General features: G+C 41.4%; 1 protein-coding gene across 1 annotated transcript; it reads left to right on the top strand.

Annotated features, from left to right (window-relative positions):
- Window positions 1–1,643: 1,643 nt before the first annotated feature.
- LOC121846735 (type-1 angiotensin II receptor-associated protein-like) lies at window positions 1,644–15,272 on the top strand (the record flags this gene model as incomplete). Its single annotated transcript, XM_042323709.1, has 5 exons — window positions 1,644–1,664; window positions 2,168–2,202; window positions 3,491–3,599; window positions 14,659–14,689; window positions 15,142–15,272. Coding segments are annotated over 5 exons (327 nt in total), but the record flags the coding sequence as incomplete, so codon positions are not given.
- Between the last annotated feature and the right edge of the window lie 9,033 nt (window positions 15,273–24,305).

Here is a 24,305-nt window from a genome sequence, read left to right as displayed (position 1 = left end):
ACCAGAAAAGCACCCCCACCCACACCATAACACATCCTCCTTGCATGCTTTACGGTTGGAAATACAGATGCGGAGATCATCCGTTCACCCACACCTACTAAAGGATACCATCTCACAAAGACACGGCAGTTGGAACCAAAAATCTCAAATTTGGACTACAGACCAAAGGACAAATTTCCACCGGTCTAATGTCTAATGTCGTGTTTCTTGGACGAAGCAATTCTCTTCTTATTGGTGTCCTTTAGTAGGAGTTTCTTTGCAGCAATTCAACCATGAATCCTGATTCACACAGTCTTCTCTGAACAGTTGATGTTGAGATGTGTCTGTTACTTGAACTCTGTGAAGCATTTATTTGGGCTGCAATTTCTGAGGCTGGTAACTCTAATGAACTCATCCTCTGCAGCAGAGGTAACTCTGGGTCTTCCATTCCTGTGGCAGTCTTCATGAGAGCCAGTTTCATCATAGCGCTTGATGGTTTTTGCGACTGCACTTGAAGAAACGTTAACAGTTATTGAAATGTTCCATATTGACTGACCTTCATGTCTTAAAGTAATGATGGACTGTTGTTTCTCTTTGCTTATTTGAACTGTTCTTGCCATAATATGGACTTGGTCTTTACCAAATAGGGCTATCTTCTGTATACCACCCCTACCTTGTCACAACACAAATGATTGGCTCAAACGCATTAAGAAGGAAAGAAATTCCACAAATTAACTTTTAACAAGGCACACCTGTTAATTGAAATTTATTCCAGGTGACTACCTCATGAAGCTGGTTGAGATAATGCCAAGAGTGTGCAAAGCTGTAATCAAGGCAAGGGTGGCTACTTTGAAGACTCTCAAATACAAAACATTTACTGATTTGTTTAACACTTTTTTGGTTACTACATGATTCCGTATGTGTTATTTCATAGTTGTGATGTTTTCACTATTATTCTACAATGTAGAAAATAGTAAAAATAAAGAAAAATCTTCTAAAACATTTGACCGGTAGCATTTAGAACTAAATACTTTTAGACTTTTACTTAATAAGTATTTTGATGGCTGACTTTAACTTGAGTAACTTTCTATTAATGGATCTGTACTTTTACTCAAGTATAACAATTGGGTGCTTTCTCCACCACTGCTGCAGAGGGAAGTGCAAACCCACAGTAGACACATGGGTGGGAGATAGCAGAGAATAAAATCAGCAGAAATACTTGTCATCCTTCCTGGAACAGCCATCTATAGCCTTATTGGACCACAGGATATTCAACTTGTGTATGTGACATGTATGAAAAGTGACCACCTTAACCAGTTCAACCAGAATGCCTATAATATAGTTTGTGTGTTTGGATGTGAACAGGTTTGCCCACATTCCAATAACTACATGGTCTAATGTTTATGATAATTGATTTACAGAATGGTGACCAAGACCACCAACAGCAGATGCTCACGTGTTTTTTGCAAGTATGAAATAAGGTGGAGTGGAGACGGATATTAAGGGTCACGTGAAAGGAGTCAGGCTGTTGTCACATGGGTTGTGTTTCTTTCCCGGTTAGGAGGTATTGAGAAGTTTTGAGTGTGAAGTGTAACAATTATTTATGAAATCCTCAAAAACCGAAGGGGGCCTAACTACATCCGTATTGGCCTGAAAATATTGAAATTCCTGCCATAAACCTCAAGGTAAAGTCGGTTGTTTACATATTTATAATGCTCACTGTATTTACGCTGTTCTAAAACGATCTGCACGAGAGTTACGTTGTATCTTCCACAATGTTACAGGAACACAAGCCATGCCGTTATTGTAGAGTACAAAATAGCAACAAGTGTAACAATATTCTCCCTTGTATAATGCGTGACATTTTATTCCTCAGTGTAACTATTATTTTTTTATTTGTTTTACTCTACATCGTTGGGAAAAGCTGGTAAGCAAGCATTTCATGGTGAAGTCTACACCCGTTGTGTTTGGTGCATGTGAAAAATAAAACGTGATTTGGATTTGAAATGTCTGAGTCCCTGGTTATACGTTTCCAATCAATTCAAATTCTATATTTATTGTGAGTCACTGATCGTTGAATGAAATGTCAGGCAATAATCAAAGTGGAGTTGGCTGCAGGCAGACTCCCTTTCACTGGGAATAGAACTGGTTTAATATTATGTAATTAAAAAAATAATTGGCCCCACAGGCCATAGTACTGGTGCACTGGCTTCTGACCGTCTGGTAAGTGGATGGGTTGGCTCCTCAAGGGTTTTTAAAACTTTTTCATACATCTGTGGAATTTCTCTTGTTGCCCTCTCCAACTGAGGAAAGTGGTCTACTCTGCATGCTTCACTTGTGTTATGTTTTCTCAATGGGTGGCTGCACAAACATCATGCCCTGCATGAAAACCTAATATAGTTTAGTCAGTCACACAAGGCTGTCCTTAATTGCAGGCCTACATTATATGGACCATTTCTCACCTACATGCATTGCCTCTAGTCAATTAAAATTGTCAATCTGGATAATTATATTTAGGCCTACTCTTTTAGAGACGCTGCGCAGCTAGCAATGAGGAAGCGGCCCTCTTCTGGGGGGGCAGAACTGATTGAATCGACCTGGAATCGGGTGTTGGACTCGGCCCGGGAATCAAAATGAATGACTGCCCAGAATCAACCCAAGTACATTGGGCTGTTTCTGTCTACCAGAATTCAGCCGACTTTGCCGGCATCTTACCAGAATTCCCCCAGAAGCGGCCCAATGCAATTTGAAATAAATGCATACAACATTACCCCATTTTAGTCATTTTAGATATTACTATTATACATTTTATACATACAAATTTGACCCATCCACAAATAAAAGTAATTTAATAAAAAAAATTACCCCCTTTTCGTCTCATCCAATTGTCTTGTCCCATCGGGGGAGGCAAAGGTCGAGAGCTGACCGTGTCTGCGTGCATGCGCCTGGCAATTGTGCATCAGCTCATGGGTCTCCCGGTCGCAGCCGGCACGGGTATCAAACCAGCATCTGTAGTAACGCAGTTTCCACTACGATGCAGTGTCTTAGACCGCTGTGCCACTTGGCACTGGTGCCACTCGCTAGCACTGCGCCACTTTTTAATGCTTATCAATTTGCACAAAGTATCAAAATACTACATAAACAGAACTCTTAAAGAATTTAATTTAAATGTTAATTTAATTTTTGGATCACAGAAATACAATTAAATAATGAAATGTTAATTATATAAAGCAGCCCGTGTAATCATCTGCCGGAGAGTAGCCACAATCGGCCCGAGCCCCACGTAATACATTTGGGCTAGATAACTCACCCCGGAATCGGCCTGAGCTCAATCCTCACATCCTAGCCATAAGTAATACTGCCGAAGGCAGCCCAAACTTGGGCCACATGATGTCGGCGGAGTGGCCCGACTCTCAGCCGGAATCGGCCCAGATCCACTGTGCTAGCTGGGTAGTGTATACTGAAAACATTTGGAAGGATATGCAAGTGCGTTTGTGTGTGTGGTTCCTAGGGGCTGTATGGAGTGGCTGCCCCCCTCTTATGCCTGGGGTAACTTCAGTGTCCTGGCTCTGGGTGTGTGGGCCATCGCTCAGAGGGACTCCATTGATGCTGTACTTATGGTGAATCACTGCCTCCTACTCATGTACTGAGACAATAGCCAACAGTAGTCACTCTATCCATTCTATTTCATTGGGCCCTGGACAGAGGAGTCTTATGTGTTCATTTTGAAGCATATCTACTCCTTGGTGTTGCTGTTCCAGACATGCTATCAATAAGAATCATCCTACCTCATCTGGCTCTAATATATATTCATCTTGTATTTCCATCTGTGTTTTTCTTCCAGTTTCTGATTACAACTTCAACTTTGGTTAGTATGACTTGGTGTGAGTAGAGGCAGCAAGTGTGAACCATTAGCTTACAGTAAAGCTAGTTACTGTAGCTTCAAGTGTTAAAAATAAGGTTTGGAGGTTTGTACAACTAGTCTCACACAAAGGATTAACCCTGAACTGATCTCGACAAAGTCCGAAGCAGGGTGTGATGCATGTGCTTCAGTCAGATACCATCCTAGTGCCAAGGTGTTGTAGAGAGGAAATAACTTTCTCAAGGCTGTGCTCTTGCCTGGGTTGTTTCATGTCATTGGCCATGAGAGAATTGTAGAGCACAGGCAGATTAAACCAGAGTCAAGCTAATTGAGTTACAGAGACAGTCACAAGACAAATGCACATGATACACTTACTAACTAGTGGACCAGTTAGAGAAGAGCTATGCCTTTGTAGCTGGGTTACATAATATAATTGATTAGCAAAATAATCCGATCTCAATTCAAACAAATACAGTATAAAATTAAATATAATAAGACAGTTGTATCTATAATGGCAGTGGCAGAAATCAACCAGAAATCAATCAACTCCCATTATGTTGGTCTGAGTCGCTCTGAGATTTTAGCACAACATAAGTCTTGGGTGTTTTTGTAGATGGTTCTCACTCCTCACTGGAACAGGAATGTAGTTTAAGTTGTCCCGTAGACTAGTAAGACACGCCTGAAAGCCATTCATATATGAACAATACCAATTGATATGTTGGCTCTGTTTGTTTTTGATGCTCTCTGATTGCTTGACTTTGGGGGGTCTCTGGGTTCAAGGTGGTCTCCTGCTGTGCTACACACCAAAGCAACAAGGTGTGTGACTATTAAAACATTTAACGCTGATACGTGTAAGTACATTATATCAGTGGAGGCTCCTCAGAGGACGATCCTCAGTGAATGTCCACAAAAGTAATGAAACATTAAAGTTAGCCTTTTTAGGTAAAACTATACTAAGTATATGTACATCTCACCAGATAATGGATTAAAATGCACTGTTTTGGAATGAAGGTCTACAGTAGCCTCAACGGCATTCTCTGGGGTAGCGCCATGGTGTAGCCAGAGGACAGCTAGTTTTTGTCCTCTGGGTACTTTGACGTCAATACAAAACCTAGGAGGCTTATGGTTCTCAACCCCTTCCATAGACTTGCACTGGAATTATGACGACTTCCGGAGGACGTCCTGCAACCTAATCAGAGCTCTTGCAGCATGAACTGAAGAGTTGTCCACCCAATCAAAGGATCAGATATTGAATCTAGTACTGAAAACATAGCTAGCTAGCAGTGCATAAAATGTGGTGAGTAGTTGACTCAGAGAGAGCGAAGCACAATCGTTGAACAGTTTTGGACAAATACATTTAAAAAAAAATATTTTCAAAAATGAAGAAGCAAGAGAAAAGGCGAGCTAGTTTTTATATATATATATATATATATATATATTCACTTAGCTAGCGAATGCTGCTAGCTAGTTTAGCCTACTCAAACACTTGGTTCAAACGGTGAGGGATGCTATGCTAGCTGTTTGGCTAAGGCTATCCAACACGGGAACTCTTTCAAGTCAAGGTAAGCTTTTGGTTTTATTAAATTATTGCCACGGGCCTGCCTGTGTAACTAATAAACTTCTTGCTGTACACTGTATTGCATGATTGTAGCGTGTTTACAAATGTGTTAGTTCTAGTAGCTACGCTACATGAACAAAAGTATGTGGACACCTGCTCTTCGAACATCTCATTCCAAAATCATGGGCATTAATATGGAGTTGGTCCCCTTTTGCTGTGATAACAGCCTCCACTCTTCTGGGAAGGCTTTCCACTAGATGTTGGAACATTGCTGCGGGGACTTGCTTCCATTCAGCCACGAGCATTAGTGAGTTCAGGCACTGATGTTGGGCGATTAGGCCTGGCTCGCAGTCGGCGTTCCAATTCATCCCAAAGATGTTCGATGGGGTTGAGGTCAGGGCTCTGTGCAGCAGGCCAGTCAAGTTCTTCCACACAATCTCGACAAACCATTTCTGCATGGACCTCGCTTTGTACATTGGCCATTGTCATGCTGAAACAGGAAATGGCCTTCCCCAAACTGTTGCCACAAAGTTGGAAGCACAGAATCATTGACAATGTCATTTGTATGCTGTAGCGTTAAGAATTCCCTTCACTGGAACTAAGGTGCCTAGCTTGAACAATGAAAAACAGCCCCAGACCATTATTCCTCCTCCACCAAACTTTACAATTGGCACTGTGCATTTGGGCAGGTAGCGTTCTCCGGGCAGGTAGCGTTCTCCACTCTGCTATCCTGTTCTGTGAGCTTGTGTGGCCTACCACTTCGCAGCTGAGACGTTGTTGCTCCTAGACATTTCCACTTCACAATAACAGCCCTTATAGTTGACCAGGGCAGAAATGTGTTGAATTGACTTGTTGGAAATGTGGCATCCTATGATGGTGCCACATTGAAAGTCACTTAGCTCTTCAGTAAGGCCATTCTACTGCCAATGTTTGTCTATTGATATTGCATGGCTGTGTGCTTGATTTTGTACACCTGTCCACAACAGGTGTGTCAGCTAGATGCAGACAAGAGTGTGCAAGGGGGTATTGAATGTGTCAGTGTCTGTCACCTTGATTACTACATTTCTCTCAACCTACATTGTAAACTTTTATTCATAGGCTAGGTTGTAGCAACCTCACGCAACAATTTGAGTATCATGTAGTAGCCTATCGATGTTGCATTGAGCTGGATGAATGGAATATGAATGACGGTCATCCGATATGCTGTAATAGAAATAAGGCCATGCTCATTAAAAAAATATTGTCATCCCTAATCTTAAATGGCACCGACTGCAACTGCAGTACAAGAGGTAGAGTTACAGTGCATTCGGAAAGTATTCCGACCCCTTGACCTTTTCCACATTTCGTTATGTTAAATTGTTTTTTTTCCTCCTCAATCGACACACAATACACCATAATGACAAAGCAAAAACAGTTAAAATAAATTAGCACTCCTGCATTGTCTTGGCTGCATGCTTAGGGCCCTTGTCCTATTTTGAAGGTGAACTTTCGCCCCAGTCTGAGGTCCTGAGTGCTCTGGAGCAGGTATTCATTAAAGATCTCTGTACTTTGCTCCGTTAATCTTTCCTGCGATCCTGACTGGTCTCCCAGTCCCTGACTCTGAAAAACATCCCCACAGTATGATGCTGCCACCAACATGCTTCACCGTAATAATGATGGCAGGTTTCCTCCAGACGTGACGCTTTGTATTTAGGCCAAAGAGTTCAATTTTGATTTCATCCGACCAGAGAATTGTGTTTCCTGTGGTCTGAGAGTCTTTGGAGTTTGCTAAAAAAACACCTAATCGGGCTGTAATGTGCCTTTTACTGAGGAGTGGCTTCTGTCTGGCCACTCTACCATAAAGTCCTGATTGGTGGAGTGCTGCAGAGATGGTTGTCTTTCTGGAAGGATCTCCCATCTCCACAGAGGAACTCTGGAGCTCTGTCAGTGACAATTTGGGTTCTTGGTCACCTCCCTGACCAAGGCCCTTCTCCCCTGATTCCTCAGTTTGGCTGGGCGGCCAGCTCTAGGAAGAGTCTTGGTGGTTCCAAACTACTTCCATTTAAGGATGATGGAGGCCACTGTGTTCTTGGGGACTTTCAATGCTGAAGTGTGTGTGTGTGTATGTGTATGTATATATATCTATACTATATACTATATATATATATATATATATATATAGTATATATATATAGTATATATATATATACTATATATATATATATATACTATATATATATATATATATACTATATATATATATAATATATATATATATATATAGTATATATATATACTATATATATATATATATATATATATATATATATATAATATATATATATACTATATATATATATATATATATATATATATATATATATATATATATATCAAATCAAATCAAATCAAATCAAATTTATTTATATAGCCCTTCGTACATCAGCTGATATCTCAAAGTGCTGTACAGAAACCCAGCCTAAAACCTCAAACAGCAAGCAATGCAGGTGTAGAAGCACGGTGGCTAGGAAAAACTCCCTAGAAAGGCCAAAACCTAGGAAGAAACCTAGAGAGGAACCAGGCTATGTGGGGTGGCCAGTCCTCTTCTGGCTGTGCCGGGTGGAGATTATAACAGAACATGGCCAAGATGTTCAAATGTTCATAAATGACCAGCATGGTCGAATAATAATAAGGCAGAACAGTTGAAACTGGAGCAGCAGCACAGTCAGGTGGAAGTTGAAACTGGAGCAGCAGCATGGCCAGGTGGACTGGGGACAGCAAGGAGTCATCATGTCAGGTAGTCCTGGGGCATGGTCCTAGGGCTCAGGTCAGTTGAAACTGGAACAGCAGCATGGCCAGGTGGACTGGGGACAGCAAGGAGTCATCATGTCAGGTAGTCCTGGGGCATGGTCCTAGGGCTCAGGTCCTCCGAGAGAGAGAAAGAAAGAGAGAAGGAGAGAATTAGAGAACGCACACTTAGATTCACACAGGACACCGAATAGGACAGGAGAAGTACTCCAGATATAACAAACTGACCCCAGCCCCCGACACATAAACTACTGCAGCATAAATACTGGAGGCTGAGACAGGAGGGGTCAGGAGACACTGTGGCCCCATCCGAGGACACCCCGGACAGGGCCAAACAGGAAGGATATAACCCCACCCACTTTGCCAAAGCACAGCCCCCACACCACTAGAGGGATATCTTCAACCACCAACTTACCATCCTGAGACAAGGCTGAGTATAGCCCACAAAGATCTCCGCCACGGCACAACCCAAGGGGGGCGCCAACCCAGACAGGATGACCACAACAGTGAATCAACCCACTCAGGTGACGCACCCCCTCCAGGGACGGCATGAGAGAGCCCCAGTAAGCCAGTGACCCAGCCCCTGTAATAGGGTTAGAGGCAGAGAATCCCAGTGGAAAGAGGGGAACCTGCCAGGCAGAGACAGCAAGGGCGGTTCGTTGCTCCAGAGCCTTTCCGTTCACCTTCCCACTCCTGGGCCAGACTACACTCAATCATATGACCCACTGAAGAGATGAGTCTTCAGTAAAGACTTAAAGGTTGAGACCGAGTTTGCGTCTCTGACATGGGTAGGCAGACCGTTCCATAAAAATGGAGCTCTATAGGAGAAAGCCCTGCCTCCAGCTGTTTGTTTAGAAATTCTAGGGACAATTAGGAGGCCTGCGTCTTGTGACCGTAGCATACGTGTAGGTATGTACGGCAGGACCAAATCAGAGAGATAGGTAGGAGCAAGCCCATGTAATGCTTTGTAGGTTAGCAGTAAAACCTTGAAATCAGCCCTTGCTTTGACAGGAAGCCAGTGTAGAGAGGCTAGCACTGGAGTAATATGATCACATTTTTTGGTTCTAGTCAGGATTCTAGCAGCCGTATTTAGCACTAACTGAAGTTTATTTAGTGCTTTATCCGGGTAGCCGGAAAATAGAGCATTGCAGTAGTCTAACCTAGAAGTGACAAAAGCATGGATGAATTTTTCTGCATCATTTTTGGACAGAAAGTTTCTGATTTTTGCAATGATACGTAGATGGAAAAAAGATGTCCTTGAAATGGTCTTGATATGTTCTTCAAAAGAGAGATCAGTGTCCAGAGTAACGCCGAGGTCCTTCACAGTTTTATTTGAGACGACTGTACAACCATTAAGATTAATTGTCAGATTCAACAGAAGATCTCTTTGTTTCTTGGGACCTAGAACAAGCATCTCTGTTTTGTCCGAGTTTAATAGTAGAAAGTTTGCAGCCATCCACTTCCTTATGTCTGAAACACATGCTTCTAGCGAGGGCAATTTTGGGGCTTCACCATGTTTCATTGAAATGTACAGCTGTGTGTCATCCGCATAGCAGTGAAAGTTTACATTATGTTTTCGAATAACATCCCCAAGAGGTAAAATATATAGTGAGAACAATAGTGGTCCTAAAACGGAACCTTGAGGAACACCGATAATATATATAATATATATAATATATAATATATATATCTATATAATATATATATATAATATATTTATACTATATATATATATATATATATATATATACTATACTATATATATACTATATATATATATATATATATATATATAACCCTTCCCCAGATCTGTGCCTTGACAATCCTGATTCGGGGCTCTATGGACAATTTCTTCGACGTCATGTCTTGGTTTATGCTCTGACATGCACTGTTGACTGTGGGACAGGTGTGTGTGTGTGCATTCTTTTCAAATCTTGTCCAATCAATTGAGAAACATCTCAAAGATGATCAAAGGTTCTGAATACTTATGTAAATAAGTTATTTCTAAACCTGCCTTCGCTATTTCATTACGGGGTATGGTTTAGATTGATTAGGGAAAACAAATATTTAATCAATTTTAGAATAAGGCTGTAACAATGTGGAGAAAGTCAAGGGGTCTGAATACTTTCCGATTGCACTGTACAGTACCAGAAGTTACTATACCGAACAAATTATAAATGCAACAATCTCAGATTTTGCTGAGATACAGTTCATATAAGGAAGTCAGTCAATTAAAATAAATAAATTAGGCCCTCATCTATGGATTTCACATGACTGGTCAGATGTGCAGCCATATGTGGGCCTTTGAGGGCATAGGCCCACCCACTGGGGAGCCAGGCCCAGCCAATCAGAATTAGTTTTTCCATACAAAAGGGCTTTATTACAGACAAACTCCTCAGCCCCCCCCAGCAGGTGAAGAAGCCGGACATGGGTGCAGCTTTATGGTAGAGAAACAGCTCTGGTGAACCTTCCTGCAGTCAGCATGCCAATTGCACACTCCCTCAACTTGAGCATCTGTGTCATTGTGTTGTGTGACAAAACGGCACATTTTGATGTGGCCTTTTATTGTCCCCAGCACAAGGTTTCTTGATCTGTCAGGTGGGGGGATTATCTTGGGAAAAGAGAAATGCTCACTAACAGGGATGTAAACAAATTTGAGCGAAATATGCTTTTTGTGCATTTGGAAGCTCATGAAACATGGGACCAACACTTTTCATGTTGCATTTATATTTTGTTTCAGTGTAGTATTTTGATTGGCAATCATAAGTTTTAGCTCTCACATTACTTTGCCCTTTGATATTACTGAGAAGAAACTAGACTGTATAATTTCTTTTTACCAGTGTTTCTATTAGCATTCAAGTGCAAAATGTCTGCCATGCATCAGTCTTAATGTACATGAGAACAGAGTACTTAGTATTTTTAGTATTTTATTAGGATCCCCATTAGCTGTTGCAAAAGCAGCAGCTACTCTTCCTGGGGTCCACATGAAACATAATACAGAACATCATTAGATATGAACAGCTCAAGGACAGAACTACATATTTTTTTAAAAAGGCACACTTAGCCTACATATCAGTGCATACACAAACTATCTAGGTTGAATAGGGGAGAGGTGTTGCTTTATCTGTTTTTAAACCAGGTTTGCTGTTTATTTGAGATGGAAGTTCCATGCAATAAGGGGTTTATATAATACTGTATACTTTCTTGAATTTGTTCTGGATTTGGGGACTATAAGAAGACCCCTGTTGGCATGTCTGGTGGGATAAGTGTGTGTCAGAGCTGTGTAAGTTGACTATGCAAACAATTTGGCATTTTCAACACATTAATGTTTCTCATAAAAATAAGTGACAAAGTCAGTCTCTCCTCAACTCTTAGCCAAGAGAGACTGGCATGAATAGTAATTTATATCAGCCCTCTGATTACAATTAAGAGCAAAATGTGCCACTCTGTTCTGGGCCAGCTGCAGTTTAACTAGGTCTTTCCTTGCAGCACTGGACCACACAACTGGACAATAATCAAGATTATACTGAACTAGAGCCTGCAGAACTTGCTTTTTGGAGTGTGGTGTAAAAAAAGCAGAGCATATCTTGATTACTACTAGACATCTCCCCATCTTTACAACCATTGAATCAATATGTTTTGACCATGGCCTTACCTTACATTGTAAACTGTCAAGTAAGTTGGTCTCCTCCTTGTTCAACAGCCACACAATTCATTACCCGATTCAGCTGAGGTCTGGAGCTTAGGGAATGATTTGAACTAAATACAATGCTCTTAGTTTTAGAGATGTTCAGGACCAGTTTATTGCTGGCCACCCATTCCAAAACAGAATGCAACTCTTTAAGGGTTTCAGTGACTTCATTAGCTGTGGTTGCTGATGCCTATATGTTTGAATCATCAGCATACATGGACACACACGCTTTGTTTAATGCCAGTGGCAGGTCATTGGTAAAAATAGAAAAGAGTAGAGGGCCTGGAAAGCTGCCCTGCGATACAACACACTTTACATGTTTGACATTAGAGAAGCTTACATTGAAGAGAACACTTTGAGTTATATTAGATTGCCATATCATGTATTCAGAGCTGAGGTTGATCAATGATATCAAAGGCTGCACTGAAATCTAACAGTACAGCTCCCACAATCTTATCAATTTCTTTCAACCAATCATCAGTCATTTGTGTCAGTACAGTACATGTTGAGTGCCCTTCTCTATAAGCATGCTGAAAGTATGTTGTTAATTTGTTTACAGAAAAATAGCATTGTATTTGGTCAAACACAAAAAAAATTCTAACAGTTTGCCAAGAGCTGGCAGCAAGCTTCGAGGTCTTCTGTGTCGTGTCTTTGGCTATGCCGGATTTAGTGATACAGTGCTTTGCACGCCCAATTTTTCAGTTTTTGATTTGTTAAAAAAGTTTGAAATATCCAATAAATGTCGTTCCACTTCATGATTGTGTCCCACTTGTTGTTGATTCTTCACAAAAAAATACAGTTTTATATCTTTATGTTTGAAGCCTGAAATGTGGCAAAAGGTCGCAAAGTTCAAGGGGGCCGAATACTTTCGCAAGGCACTGTAAGTGGTTCAGCTATGAAGTCAGCTGAAAGATTTAAAAAGCAGGGATCAAGAAGATCAGGACCTGCAGGCTTTCTCTGATCTATGGATTTCAGGGCTTTGTGTACCCCCTGCACTGAGAATGGCAAACATCTCAAAGTTAGACCAGCTCTCGCTGGTTCATCCACACAGGGTTGTACAGAGACAGAGGACACTGAATCAAACAGCCTACCAGATGATACAAAGTGCTCATTGAAACAATTCAGCATTTCAGTTTTGTCATATACAGCAACAAAGTCCTTCGATACACATGACGGTAATTCATTAACATTACTGTTTCCAAACACAGACATAATAGCCTTCCAAAACTCTCTAGGGTCATTCAGGTTATCAGTGGTAACGGACATAAAATATTCAGACTTGGCCTTCCTGAGAAGAAAAGAACACTTGTCTCGTTAGCTTCCTAAAAGAAGCCAATCAGCATCAGAACATGATTTCCTTGCTTTAGCCCAGGCTAGATTACGTTTGTGAATTATACAAGACGACTCAGAAGAAAACCATGGATTATCCCACCCTTTTAACTCTGATCCTGCTGAATGGGGCATGTTTGTTTACTATTTGGAGAAAACCATCATGAAAGAATTTCCAGGCAGCTTCCACATCAGGAATAAGCTCAATCTTGTTCCAGTCAAAATAAAACAAATCATGAAAGAAAGCCTGCTCATTAAAACACTTCAAATTTCTCTTACGAATAAAGCGTGGGTTTGTCTTAGGAACATTAGTATTTCTAACAGCAACAACAGCACAATGGTCACTTAAATCAAAACACATCAACTGCAGAATATTTGTGGAACATTTGTCAATCTCAAGTCAATCAAGGTAAATTTCTCTGGAGAGATTTGGATGAGTTAATGAACTGGGTAAGATTCATATAATTACAAAACATTTTTAAATCATCAGACACCGACTTTAACCAACACCAACCAGTTGAGATCACCAATCAAGATCATTTCACTGTAAAGAAGTTTAGACATAAGGTGCATCAGAGAAGAAAATGCATCACAGAGAGCAGAGGGGGGTCTATAACAGCCAATCACAGTTAGAGAGACCCTTTGAAACCTCAATATTCAAAGCAATAAATTCCAACTGTTTGCAAACAGTTGGACTTTGCCACACTTACAAGGAATTTAGTCTTTACATATATAGCCACACCCCCAACTTTCTTAACTCGATTAGTGCTATACACATTGTAACCATTTATACAAATATCCTTATCAAGAACAGACTTGCTTAGCCAGGTTTCAGAAAATACAATTACATCAGCATCAGTTGATTTGGCCCAAATCCTAACCCCATCAATTTTTAACAGGCTGTGTACATTTAAATGAAAAATACCAAAACCAGATCTAGATTTTAAAATCAGAGGGGGTTTGGAGACATTACATATTAGGGTTAGATTGCACGTTACCTTATATTAACAAAAGAAGAATAACTAGTCACCTCTGTTTAATAACCTTGCACGGCTTGTCTTTTTTAACACCAACTGCAAGCACATTCTACAAGTGGGTTTCCAGACAATACAAAACAGTCATTTAAAACCATTAGACTTTGGTATTGACACAAGTTCGTACTGTTCACATCATGCCACAAATGCATCGGCACTGGGACGAGTGGATGGAGTGAAAAAGAGCGAGTTCCCGCAGACAAAATGTCTAATGGACGGGAGAGCACATTGTCAGATGGACTCACCCAGTGACAATGTTCGTTTTCTCCGGAGTTCAGTAAAGTCAATGCACAAAGCAATACCACAAAAATTTTCATTTTCTCTGAGAGATGTAAGAAATGGAGGCCAAGGAAAATTAAGGGGAGAGAGGGACAGTGTGTATGTATGAGTCTGTATGTGATTGTGCGTGTGTGAGTAGATTGGGTGTGGGGGTCGATTTGAGAAAACGGGTTGGGGATTGTTGAGCTGCCTCTAACAGCCAGGCGGTGAGTGATGAGGAGCAGCTTGGATGAGACACTCTGTGGAGGGAAAGCTGAGGGAAGAACTCAGGCCAGCCAGATATAGGGTCACTTTGGTAAACTTCAAGTAAAGAAGTGCAAATAGCGAGGTGGGGGGGTGTATCTGAGTTGAGGGAGACCCGCAATCTTTACACCAGCAAAACAAAATAGTTTGCACTACAAAACAAGGAAATTGTGGATTTACTCAACCATAAATGAATAGGTTATTAGTACGTTAAAATCTACTAGTTACAGATAAACGACTTGACATGCTACCATCCTGGATTTGGCGTGATAGTATGTCACCGTGATATGAATGTCAGTGAAGTGAAACAGGTTTCTTTGATATAATGTACTGTACCAGTAACTTTATTTTCAAGACCTTTTGTCTAATCTCTGCACAGCAGGCTTCCCCAGTGTAACACGAAACAGAGATGCTTACCAGTCCATTGACCAGCAGGACCAGACAACCAGCTCAGCCAACCCCTTCAACCAGGCCAGGGACACCAAGGCTGGAGCAACAAACTCCTACTGAGAGCCAGCACAGCACTCACTTTATTCTCTTGGAAATGCATGGTTTCATGAAGGAATCTATGTTTTTGTTAAATTGTGTTTTTTCAAAGCCAATTCAGTCTTCCTTTCATATGGGTATCTGTGAACTGTAAGAGTCCTTTGTATATTATTCTGTGCTTCATTCAATTCCTTACCAATAATGTCCTGATCTAAATACATACTGTTATGGTAAAATATGCCATGTACAGTATGCTTGATGCTCAGGGTAATGTCACATACACTGGCATATGGAGAGAACTTGAAATACCTCAGTCACTGCATAACAATAAAATGAGAGCTGTGATTACATTTGAGATGTTATGGTACGAAATCACTAACCACGTTCCATCCACAGTTTTTATGTGAGGAAAGTCCTACGGAAACAAAGTTTCATTACAATTTTCTAAAGAACAAACAGATAATTTGCTCTTTCTACACTAGCTAGGTTTCCATCCAATTGGCGACAGATTTTCTTGCGAGTATTCCAAAATCCGCATAAAGAAAATCTGTGCATTTTCCCACCAGTGGTGTTCCCACCAAATGGACTTTGGTGGAAAATAAAAATCAGTGAGTGATGACATAGTGTATGGAGGTACATTTATCCAAAACTCCAATTTCATGTCGCTATCAACCACGCTCCATTTTGGCTAGACTGCCCCCTTTGCTTGCAGTGCTTCTTAAAAAAAACATTTAAAAACTTTTTTTGTTGTTAAAAACACAAGTCTTCTTTTGCACTTTTGACCCCACAGCTGTGGGTGGGCTTTAGTGAGAGGTGAAGATGATGCTTTTCCATTGGTCAGACATTTTTTTGAGTGTCAGTTTGGCTACAACCAACTGTTCAGCCTTTCTTTCCAACACAAAGGAAGTCATTGCGTACACTTACGAAGAAGGACTGTGTGATGGTCTCAGGTAAGCAGCACTAGGTCTTCTTCCATCCAACTTCTACATAGCTAGTAGTTAGCTCCTACGATTGTGTCGGTTCATAACATTAAGGTGTTTCCACAACCATTTCTCGCTTAAATCAATTTTACTGACAAAAAGATCCCACCATGTAGAAAGAACAAATGATCTGTCGACATTTATCAAATTGTACTGAAACTTCCTGGTTTCTTCACAGCTGTCGTGATTTGTTTTATATGGTATGACTTTATGCGCATAACTGGATGGAAAAGTTATGGTGGGATCTTTTTGTGCGTAAAATTAATTCTGCGAGAAATGGCTGCTGAAACTACTTTATTGTCAAATATTTATATAGGCCTAATAACCATCATATTGAAGTAAACTTGGAGTCAGGTGAGGATTTGGTGTGGTCCTCCCGCTATGACTCGAGAAAACTGCAGTTTATTAGTCTACAGATGAGAGAAATTATGATTTGATTATATTTATTAGGATTACCCATTAGACAAAGCCAATTGCGACAGCTAGTCTTACTGGGATCCGACATATAACAAAAAATACATCAATTAATTCATGGGGTTGTGAAAGTGCCAGTTGATGAGCTCGAGGGTCTTATTGTGGTGACATCTTTGTGGTGACATCCTTGTGCCATGTCTGAAGAAAGATCTTTGTTGTCATAATCAATGTTCCCCCTAAGCTCCGAGTATGTGTGGGCAGGCAACTCCCCCAGGACTGCCTCACAGAAGAAATATCAGCTCGCCCTGCGCAGAAACACACGAGATTAAACTTCACTGAACTATCTAGTTTTCCCTGTTTAATACCTGTCAATGTTTCCCTTTACAGTAGAAACTGTGATCGAATCAACGCAATATTATCTACTTTCAATGCAACATAATGAAGCAAAAACAAACTATGCAAGACTTGGTATGCAAAACTGTTGTAGTCAATATGTGTCAGAGTAGGATTCTGTTGCATTGACAGGCAAGACTCAGGCTGGTACTCTACACAGACCGGTGCACCATAACCAATCAGCTGCAGTAAGCCTATATGCAAATAGACCATTGCCATATATGGATCAGTGCCATTCACTTTGAACTGGACTGTTTTTACAGAATGAGCTTGTCTTGAGATCAAACCGAGAGCTACATGTAGCACAGTGTACACGTTCGTTCATATCCTTTGCTCGTGAGTTATTAGCCCAGTCAAATATCATTTGCAGACAGCAATGGGGGAGTGATTGCTTCCTACAAGAGCACAAAATGTGTGCACTTCTAGACATCTTTGAAAAAGAGAGTCTGGTAAATAGCTTTTTTTAGTCTTAAAAGGGCAGTGTTGTATTTTGAGACAGTCTTGAATAAGCTAAGTTGCCAATAGGCAGAAGGTAGCATAATTTGTCTGATTCTCTTATATGGGAATAATGGTGCATTTTATTATGTTAAGTAATTTCTTGCATCAAGCAACACAACTAAATGGAAGTCACTTGTCTGAAAGACAAGTAGATAGACAGGTTAATGTCAAGCCCTTCATGTTTTTTTTTTCTCAAATTATTTAAACTGTAGGCTGAATGATAGAACAGCTATTTCCATGTTAGCATGTCATGGGATGCATTTTCTCCCTTGTTTTTTATGGTTGGCCACTCTGGAAGGCCTACATTATCATCAAATAGCCATAGTAGCCTACTTGAAAACTGTGATAACTGTAACTTAAAGCTGGGTACAGCCTCAGTATTCACAGTAAACGCGTGCCGGAGGTTCCACAGAATTCTCACAATGTTCAAGTTTGCACTCAGCAGACCTGAAATTTGCTCAGTGATGAAAAACCTTAGAGGGAACATTGGTCATAACCCTGAAAGATGGACATGACAAGTTTCCAACAGTATTATTGTCAGTGTTTGGATTAACCAGTGCTCTGGTTTTGTGTTATTTTACTAAACCGTATGTTACTGTAAGCTATCCATAAGCTATTCTCAGCACCACCATCTCCTCGATGTTTCTAGTTTTACTTCCCCATCTGACTGTACATGACACACACTGCAGCTTTCAGGAAGGACTTAAATAATTTGATCTATTTGTTGTGAAACTGAACATAACCCTCTCAGGGTAGTTCCTGTTTCAGGATTAGGAGTGTTATGAGAAGGTCAACATGTAGTCACATGCGAGTCATTTGTTTTGCAATGGTACTGTGACATCCTTTCACTGTGAGTGTACTTTTTGAAATCAGACTTGTATCTCTGTCTGAACACACAGTATGAGATGCTTCCCACTGGGCAAAGATGTCAATTCAATGTCTTTTCCATGTTGGTTCAACGAAATTTCATTGAAATGACGTGGAAACAATGTTGACTCAACCAGTGTGTGTGCCCAATGGATTGGTGCCTTCCATACTGTCTGGGTTAAAGCTATAATCTGCAGTTGAAACAATAGCAAAGCGCCACCCTGCCTCTGATTTGGTAAAAAAGCTGAGGGACCAAGCTTTAATTTCCTGACTGATGTCTTCAGAGTTTGCTTCAAAATAACCACAATTTTTCTCTCCTCATGATGCCATCTATTTTGTGAAGTGCACCAGTCCCTCCTGCATCAAAGCACCCCAGAACATGATGCTGCCACCCCGGTGCTTCACGGTTGGGATGGTGTTCTTCGGCTTGCAAGCTTCACCCTTTTTCCTCCAAACATACGATGGTCATTATGGCCAAACAGTTCTATTTTTGTTTCATCAGACCAGAGGACATTTCTCCAAATGGACAATGACCCCAAGCATACTTTCAAAGTTGTGACAAAATGGCTTAAGGACAACAAAGTCAAGGTATTGGAGTAGCCATCACAAAGCCCTGACCTCAATCCCATAGAGCATTTGTGGGCAGAACTGAAAAAGTGTGTGCGAGCAAGGAGGCCTACAAACCTGACTCAGTTACACGAGCTCTGTCAGGAGGAATGGGCCACAATTCACCCAACTTATTGTGGGAAGCTTGTGGAAGGCTACCCAAAACATTTGACCCAAGTTAAACTATTTAAAGGCAATGCTACCAAATACTAATTGAGTGTATGTAAACTTCTGACCCACTGGGAATGTGATGAAAGAAATAAAAGCTGAAATAAATAATTGTCTTTCATGTGTAAATGCACTTAAGCCTTTGTCAAAGTACACAACTCTTAGTCTTACACACAAATTCCATCACAGTCATTGCATGTCCCAGCAGTGTTGAGTTGTTCTCTTGATCAAACAAACTCTTTATTGATCTGAGTTATCAGCCACATTGATTTGAGTAACATGGGTGAATACCAAACATTCACCACCTTGAAATTCTATCTTCAAGTTAATAAAAACACGACACCTAACATTTCATTTACATTGTTCATGGAGTGTTTAATTGAATTATCCAGGGTAGACAGAATTGCATGCAAAATGTACTTTAAAAAAGTATTGCTAAGCTCCTTGCAAATGCTATACCCCTTGCACTTGTCTATGAAAACACTAGACAATTAAACAATTTTGTAGCTCAAACAATGGATGTTTTACACTTGCCTCTATATAAGACATAGCCAGAACAGCACAGATCACTGTTTCTTTCACAGTGCACAACACAACATGCCTACCGTTGGCTAAATTGTTTTCATTGACTCTTTATCAGAGAGCCTGTCTGACAGGCATTATAATAGAACCCACTTGAACTCTTCTTGAACACTTTATAGTGCAGTATGAAGTCGTTTTTATTAAGGTACCCCACCCCCAAAACAGGCGGTACCATCTCCCTAATGATGTTCCTACCATGCTCCTTCCTTTTAATTTCTCCCTCTCCCCCTCTATTTCTTCTTCACTTCTCTTTGTTTCTGTCTCTCTCCTCTCAGACATGTCTCTGTTAACCTTGGCCCTGATATTCCCTGTCAGGGTTGCTTGCTCCACAGCCCCACCACTGCTTTGATTTATCAGAATAGACTGGACAGGACACAAGTCTACATTGGTTTACAGCCCTGCCCTTTTCACACTCAACTGTATTTATCTTGTAGGTATTATATGTTATACATTGTGAAAGTAGATTTTAACAGAAAATCTAAGGAATCTAAGAAGAATTCAGGATTTGGCTATTCGGGGAGAAATCACTCTGGTATGCAGTTCTTCTCCTGACACTTGTGTGGAGTGCCGCACCAGTGCACTTTTCACATGGGAGAAGAGAAACAGCATGTGACTTAAAATTGGCCTGTGATCATCACACATCAGTAGTGTTGCTTGATAGTCTACCACCTCTCCTGTATGAACCCGATGTAGTTGGAGTGATAATCTATGCCTCCTGGAATTGAAAGTACCTGGTACCCGCTGTGTGCTAACCCTTGTATGGTTCATTGTCATCAGGTTGGATAAGGCTGCATAAGCCTAATTTTTGTTCATGTAGCTTCCACTGCATCTCTGAGGAACAAGTGCCTCTATAGGAATTATATGATCGCTCCTCGTCTCTGAAATACCAATATCACACCACATGCTGGCTTCAGTGTTGAGTGCCTTTCTCCTTCCTCTCTCCCTTTCTTTATTTTCTCTCTCCCCCTGTGAGAGCATCTGGGAGAGGTCTTAATTAACGAGTAACTGATCTGTTAATGATTCATTCCTGCTGAGCTCCTAACGAGAACGGAGGCTGGAGGAGGAGGAAGGGGAAGAGGAGGTGGAGTAGAGCAGGGGCTGTCAGCCCCAACCAGCTGATGATTAATACAGGGACTGCTGGGCTTTGTCTCCTGAGTCCTGCATGGTGTGCTACTGGGTTGACACATCCTCTGACACACACACCTGTGATCCCTCCCAGTCAAGGACACAGTGACTGCATTTGTTCTGAGCAATAAAAAGAGCTCTGTTTGTCAGGTCTTTCATTGCGTTAGCAATGATCCTCCAGAGGTTTTCTGTGAGTGAATTCCGAAGCCATACGAGTGGATTTTTAGCATTGTAAGAAATGCCTCATCAGTATTGGACTGATCACCAAATTCAAAATGACATCCAATGGTGAAGGATTTTGCAGGGATTTGGGTTTTATTGTTATATTACATGGAACAAGACCGTGCGCATACATAAGTGGAACAGGCAATTTCTCCTTTGTTTGTTTTAGCATTACTTTGGAATTTTGCAAGGATTCTGTGTAAAAGAAGAAGGAATGACAGTAAGGCTGTTCCCTATAGAACATTTCTCACTTTGCACACCTTGTCAGCCTCACATACAAGACATACAGTATTTACCACTATGCGAGGTCATTGATAGGAAGGGTCAACAGTTCCCTGTTTTTTCCTACTTCCTTCCGTACTGCGACACTCAAAGGCAGATAGAAGTGTAACAGATGTGAAATGGCTAGCTAGTTAGTGGTGGTGCGCGCTAATAGCATTTCAATCGGTGACGTCACTTGCTCTGACACCTTGAAGTAGTTGTTCCCCTTGCTCTGCAAGGGCCACGGCTTTTGTGGAGCGATGGGTAACGATGCTTCGTGGGTGTCAGTTGTTGATGTGTTCAGAGGGCCCCTGGTTCGAGCCCGGGTATGGGCGAGGGGACGGACTAAAGTTGTACTGTTACAGAAGGAAATCAAGAAAAGGCCACGGTTCCAGTGTATTATCTAGAGCTGTACCAGACTGAGCAACATTAATGTAAGCTCTCGGGATCAGGCGGCTTTGAGAGGCTACCACACTGCTACTGTACATTGTCTTTATCTTGTCTCCACAGGAGTGTGATTACATTTTACATTTGCATTTTAGTAATTTAGCAGACACTTATCTAGAGCGATTTACAGTTAGTGCATCTTAAAGTAGCAAGGTGAGACAACCCCCCTCCCCTCTTTGTTTTTAGACTGCTGCTACTGGCTGTTTATTATCTATGTGTAGTCACTTTACAAATTACCTAGCATGTTTATACCTGGTTCTAACAGGCAGTCTTTGACCTGATCTTGAACACATTCTAATTGTGCCCACATTTTTATACAAGTGTAGTCGATTAAAGGACGCATTGTGATCTTGTCTGTTTACACTTAAAATATCAGGTCAAGATCAGGGTGAATGATGCATGTTAACGGCGGGAGCTGTAAAAAGACCTATCACTCCAGCTGGTGTGTGTGTGTGTGTGTGTGTGTGTGTGTGTGTGTGTGTGTAACTGCCCTAGTTTCAGTGGATCCAGTGGGTGTGTGGTTCTCCTGTGTGGACTGGTCAGTGTGTTCTTGTCACTCTGTTCCATCAGCATCTGAGCTCCCTGTTGTAGCCGTGGAGACCGAGGACAGTGTGACCTTCAGAGAGACAGGGATCAGATTAGAAACCCTAGGCTGAGAGACAGCCTTCAATTATACAGCTGAGAGACAGGGAATAGTGAAGGAAATTGACTTGCATTGACATTGTCAGTGAGCCTGTGTGTAGTTTGTGCGTGCGTATGTGAAGAGGTTCGGTTGGTGTTAGTGAGATGTGTTTTTTTCTTGAGGATCCACAATCCCATGGGACTACTCTCTTGCCCTCTGACATTTTTCTATGGCTGCCCCAGCACCTGTCACCGTGGTGATGAGGGGATCAACATTGATTCCAATTACTGTTCAACACCTGGCTGGGATCAGTCACAGGTCATCAATATCCTCTATAGTGGACAGAGGATGAAACAAGGTTTAGATGTTCAATGAGATGATATACGACCACGGGGAGGCAGTGGATGGCCAGAGCAGTTGCAAACTCAGTCTTTACTTACTCTGCTGTCACAAATGTGTTTTTAATGAGTGTGCACCCCTGACTCCTCTGCAGAGGAGAGACAGCCCTGTTCTGTAGGTTCAGCCTGACCTGAATATTTTCTGAGAAGCAGCGGGGCTGAACAGACCTAAAATCACATACTGTAACGTAAATAACCTTCAACCTCTGCTCTACATCATCCATCTGTATGTAGGCCTGGTTTTCCTGCATAGAGGTCATTCCTGCTTCTATCCACAATACAAAGGGGATATTAATTACTGGTGAAGCAACGGATTTCTTATAATATGGAAATACGTTTTTGTATGGACATGTCTTCAACAGACAAACAAAAAAATAAACATACAAGAAAATGGGAAAGGACAAATAAGGAATAGTATTTACACCAGATAAATATTTATAGGTAACTGACAAAATAATGAAAACACTTAATGAGGGATTCAAAGTATATTGACAGCAGATACTTCCACATACAGTGCCTTCGGAAAGTATTCAGACCCCTTGGCGTTTTGTTAGGTAACAGCCTTATTCTAAAATAGATTTTTTTAAATCCTCATCAATCTGCACACATTACCCCATAATGACAAAGCAAAAACAGTTTCAGAAAAGCTAATTTCTGAAATAATAAAAAACATATCACATTTACATAAGTATTCAGTAGCTTTGGCAGCAATTACAGCCTGGAGTCTTCTTGGGTTTGACGCTACAGGCTTGGAACACCTGTATTTGGGGAGTTTCTCCCATTCTTTTTTGCAGATCCTCTCAAGCTCTGTCAGATTGGATGGGGAGCATTGCTGCACAGCTATTTTCAGGTCTCTCCAGAGATGTTCGATCGGGCTCAAGTCCGGGGTCTGGCTGGGCCCCTCACGGACATTCGGAGACTTGTCCCAAAACCACTCCTGCGTTGTCTTGGCTGTGTGCTTAGGGTCGTTGTCCTGTTGTAAGGTGAACCTTCACCCCAGTCTGAGGGCCTGAGCGCTCTGGAGCAGGTTTTCATCAAGGATCTCTGTTATCTGCTCCATTCATCTTTGCCTCGATCCTGACTAGTCTTCCAGTCCCTGACGCTGAAAAACACCCCCACAGCATGATGCTGCCACCACCATGCTTCACCATAGGGATGGTGCCAGGTTTCCTCCAGACGAGATGCTTGGCATTCAGGCCAAAGAGTTCAAGCTTGGTTTCATCAGACCAGAGAATCTTGTTTCTCAAGGTCTGAGAGTCTTTAGGTGCCTTTTGGCAAACTCCAAGTGGGCTGTCATGTGCCTTTACTGAGGAGTGACTTCTGTCTGGCCACTCTACCATAAAGTCCTGATTGGTGGAGTGCTGCAGAGATGGTTGTCCTTCTGGAAGGTTCTCCCATCCCAACAGAGTAACTCTAGAGCTCTGTCAGAGTGACCATTGGGTTCTTGGTCACCTCCCTGACCAAGGCCCTTTTC

Source organism: Oncorhynchus tshawytscha, linkage group LG07 (assembly GCF_018296145.1).
Source record: "Oncorhynchus tshawytscha isolate Ot180627B linkage group LG07, Otsh_v2.0, whole genome shotgun sequence".
NCBI lineage: Eukaryota > Metazoa > Chordata > Actinopteri > Salmoniformes > Salmonidae > Oncorhynchus > Oncorhynchus tshawytscha.
Note: the sequence above shows the minus strand (reverse complement) of the source record. Positions and strands in the feature narration are given on the sequence as shown.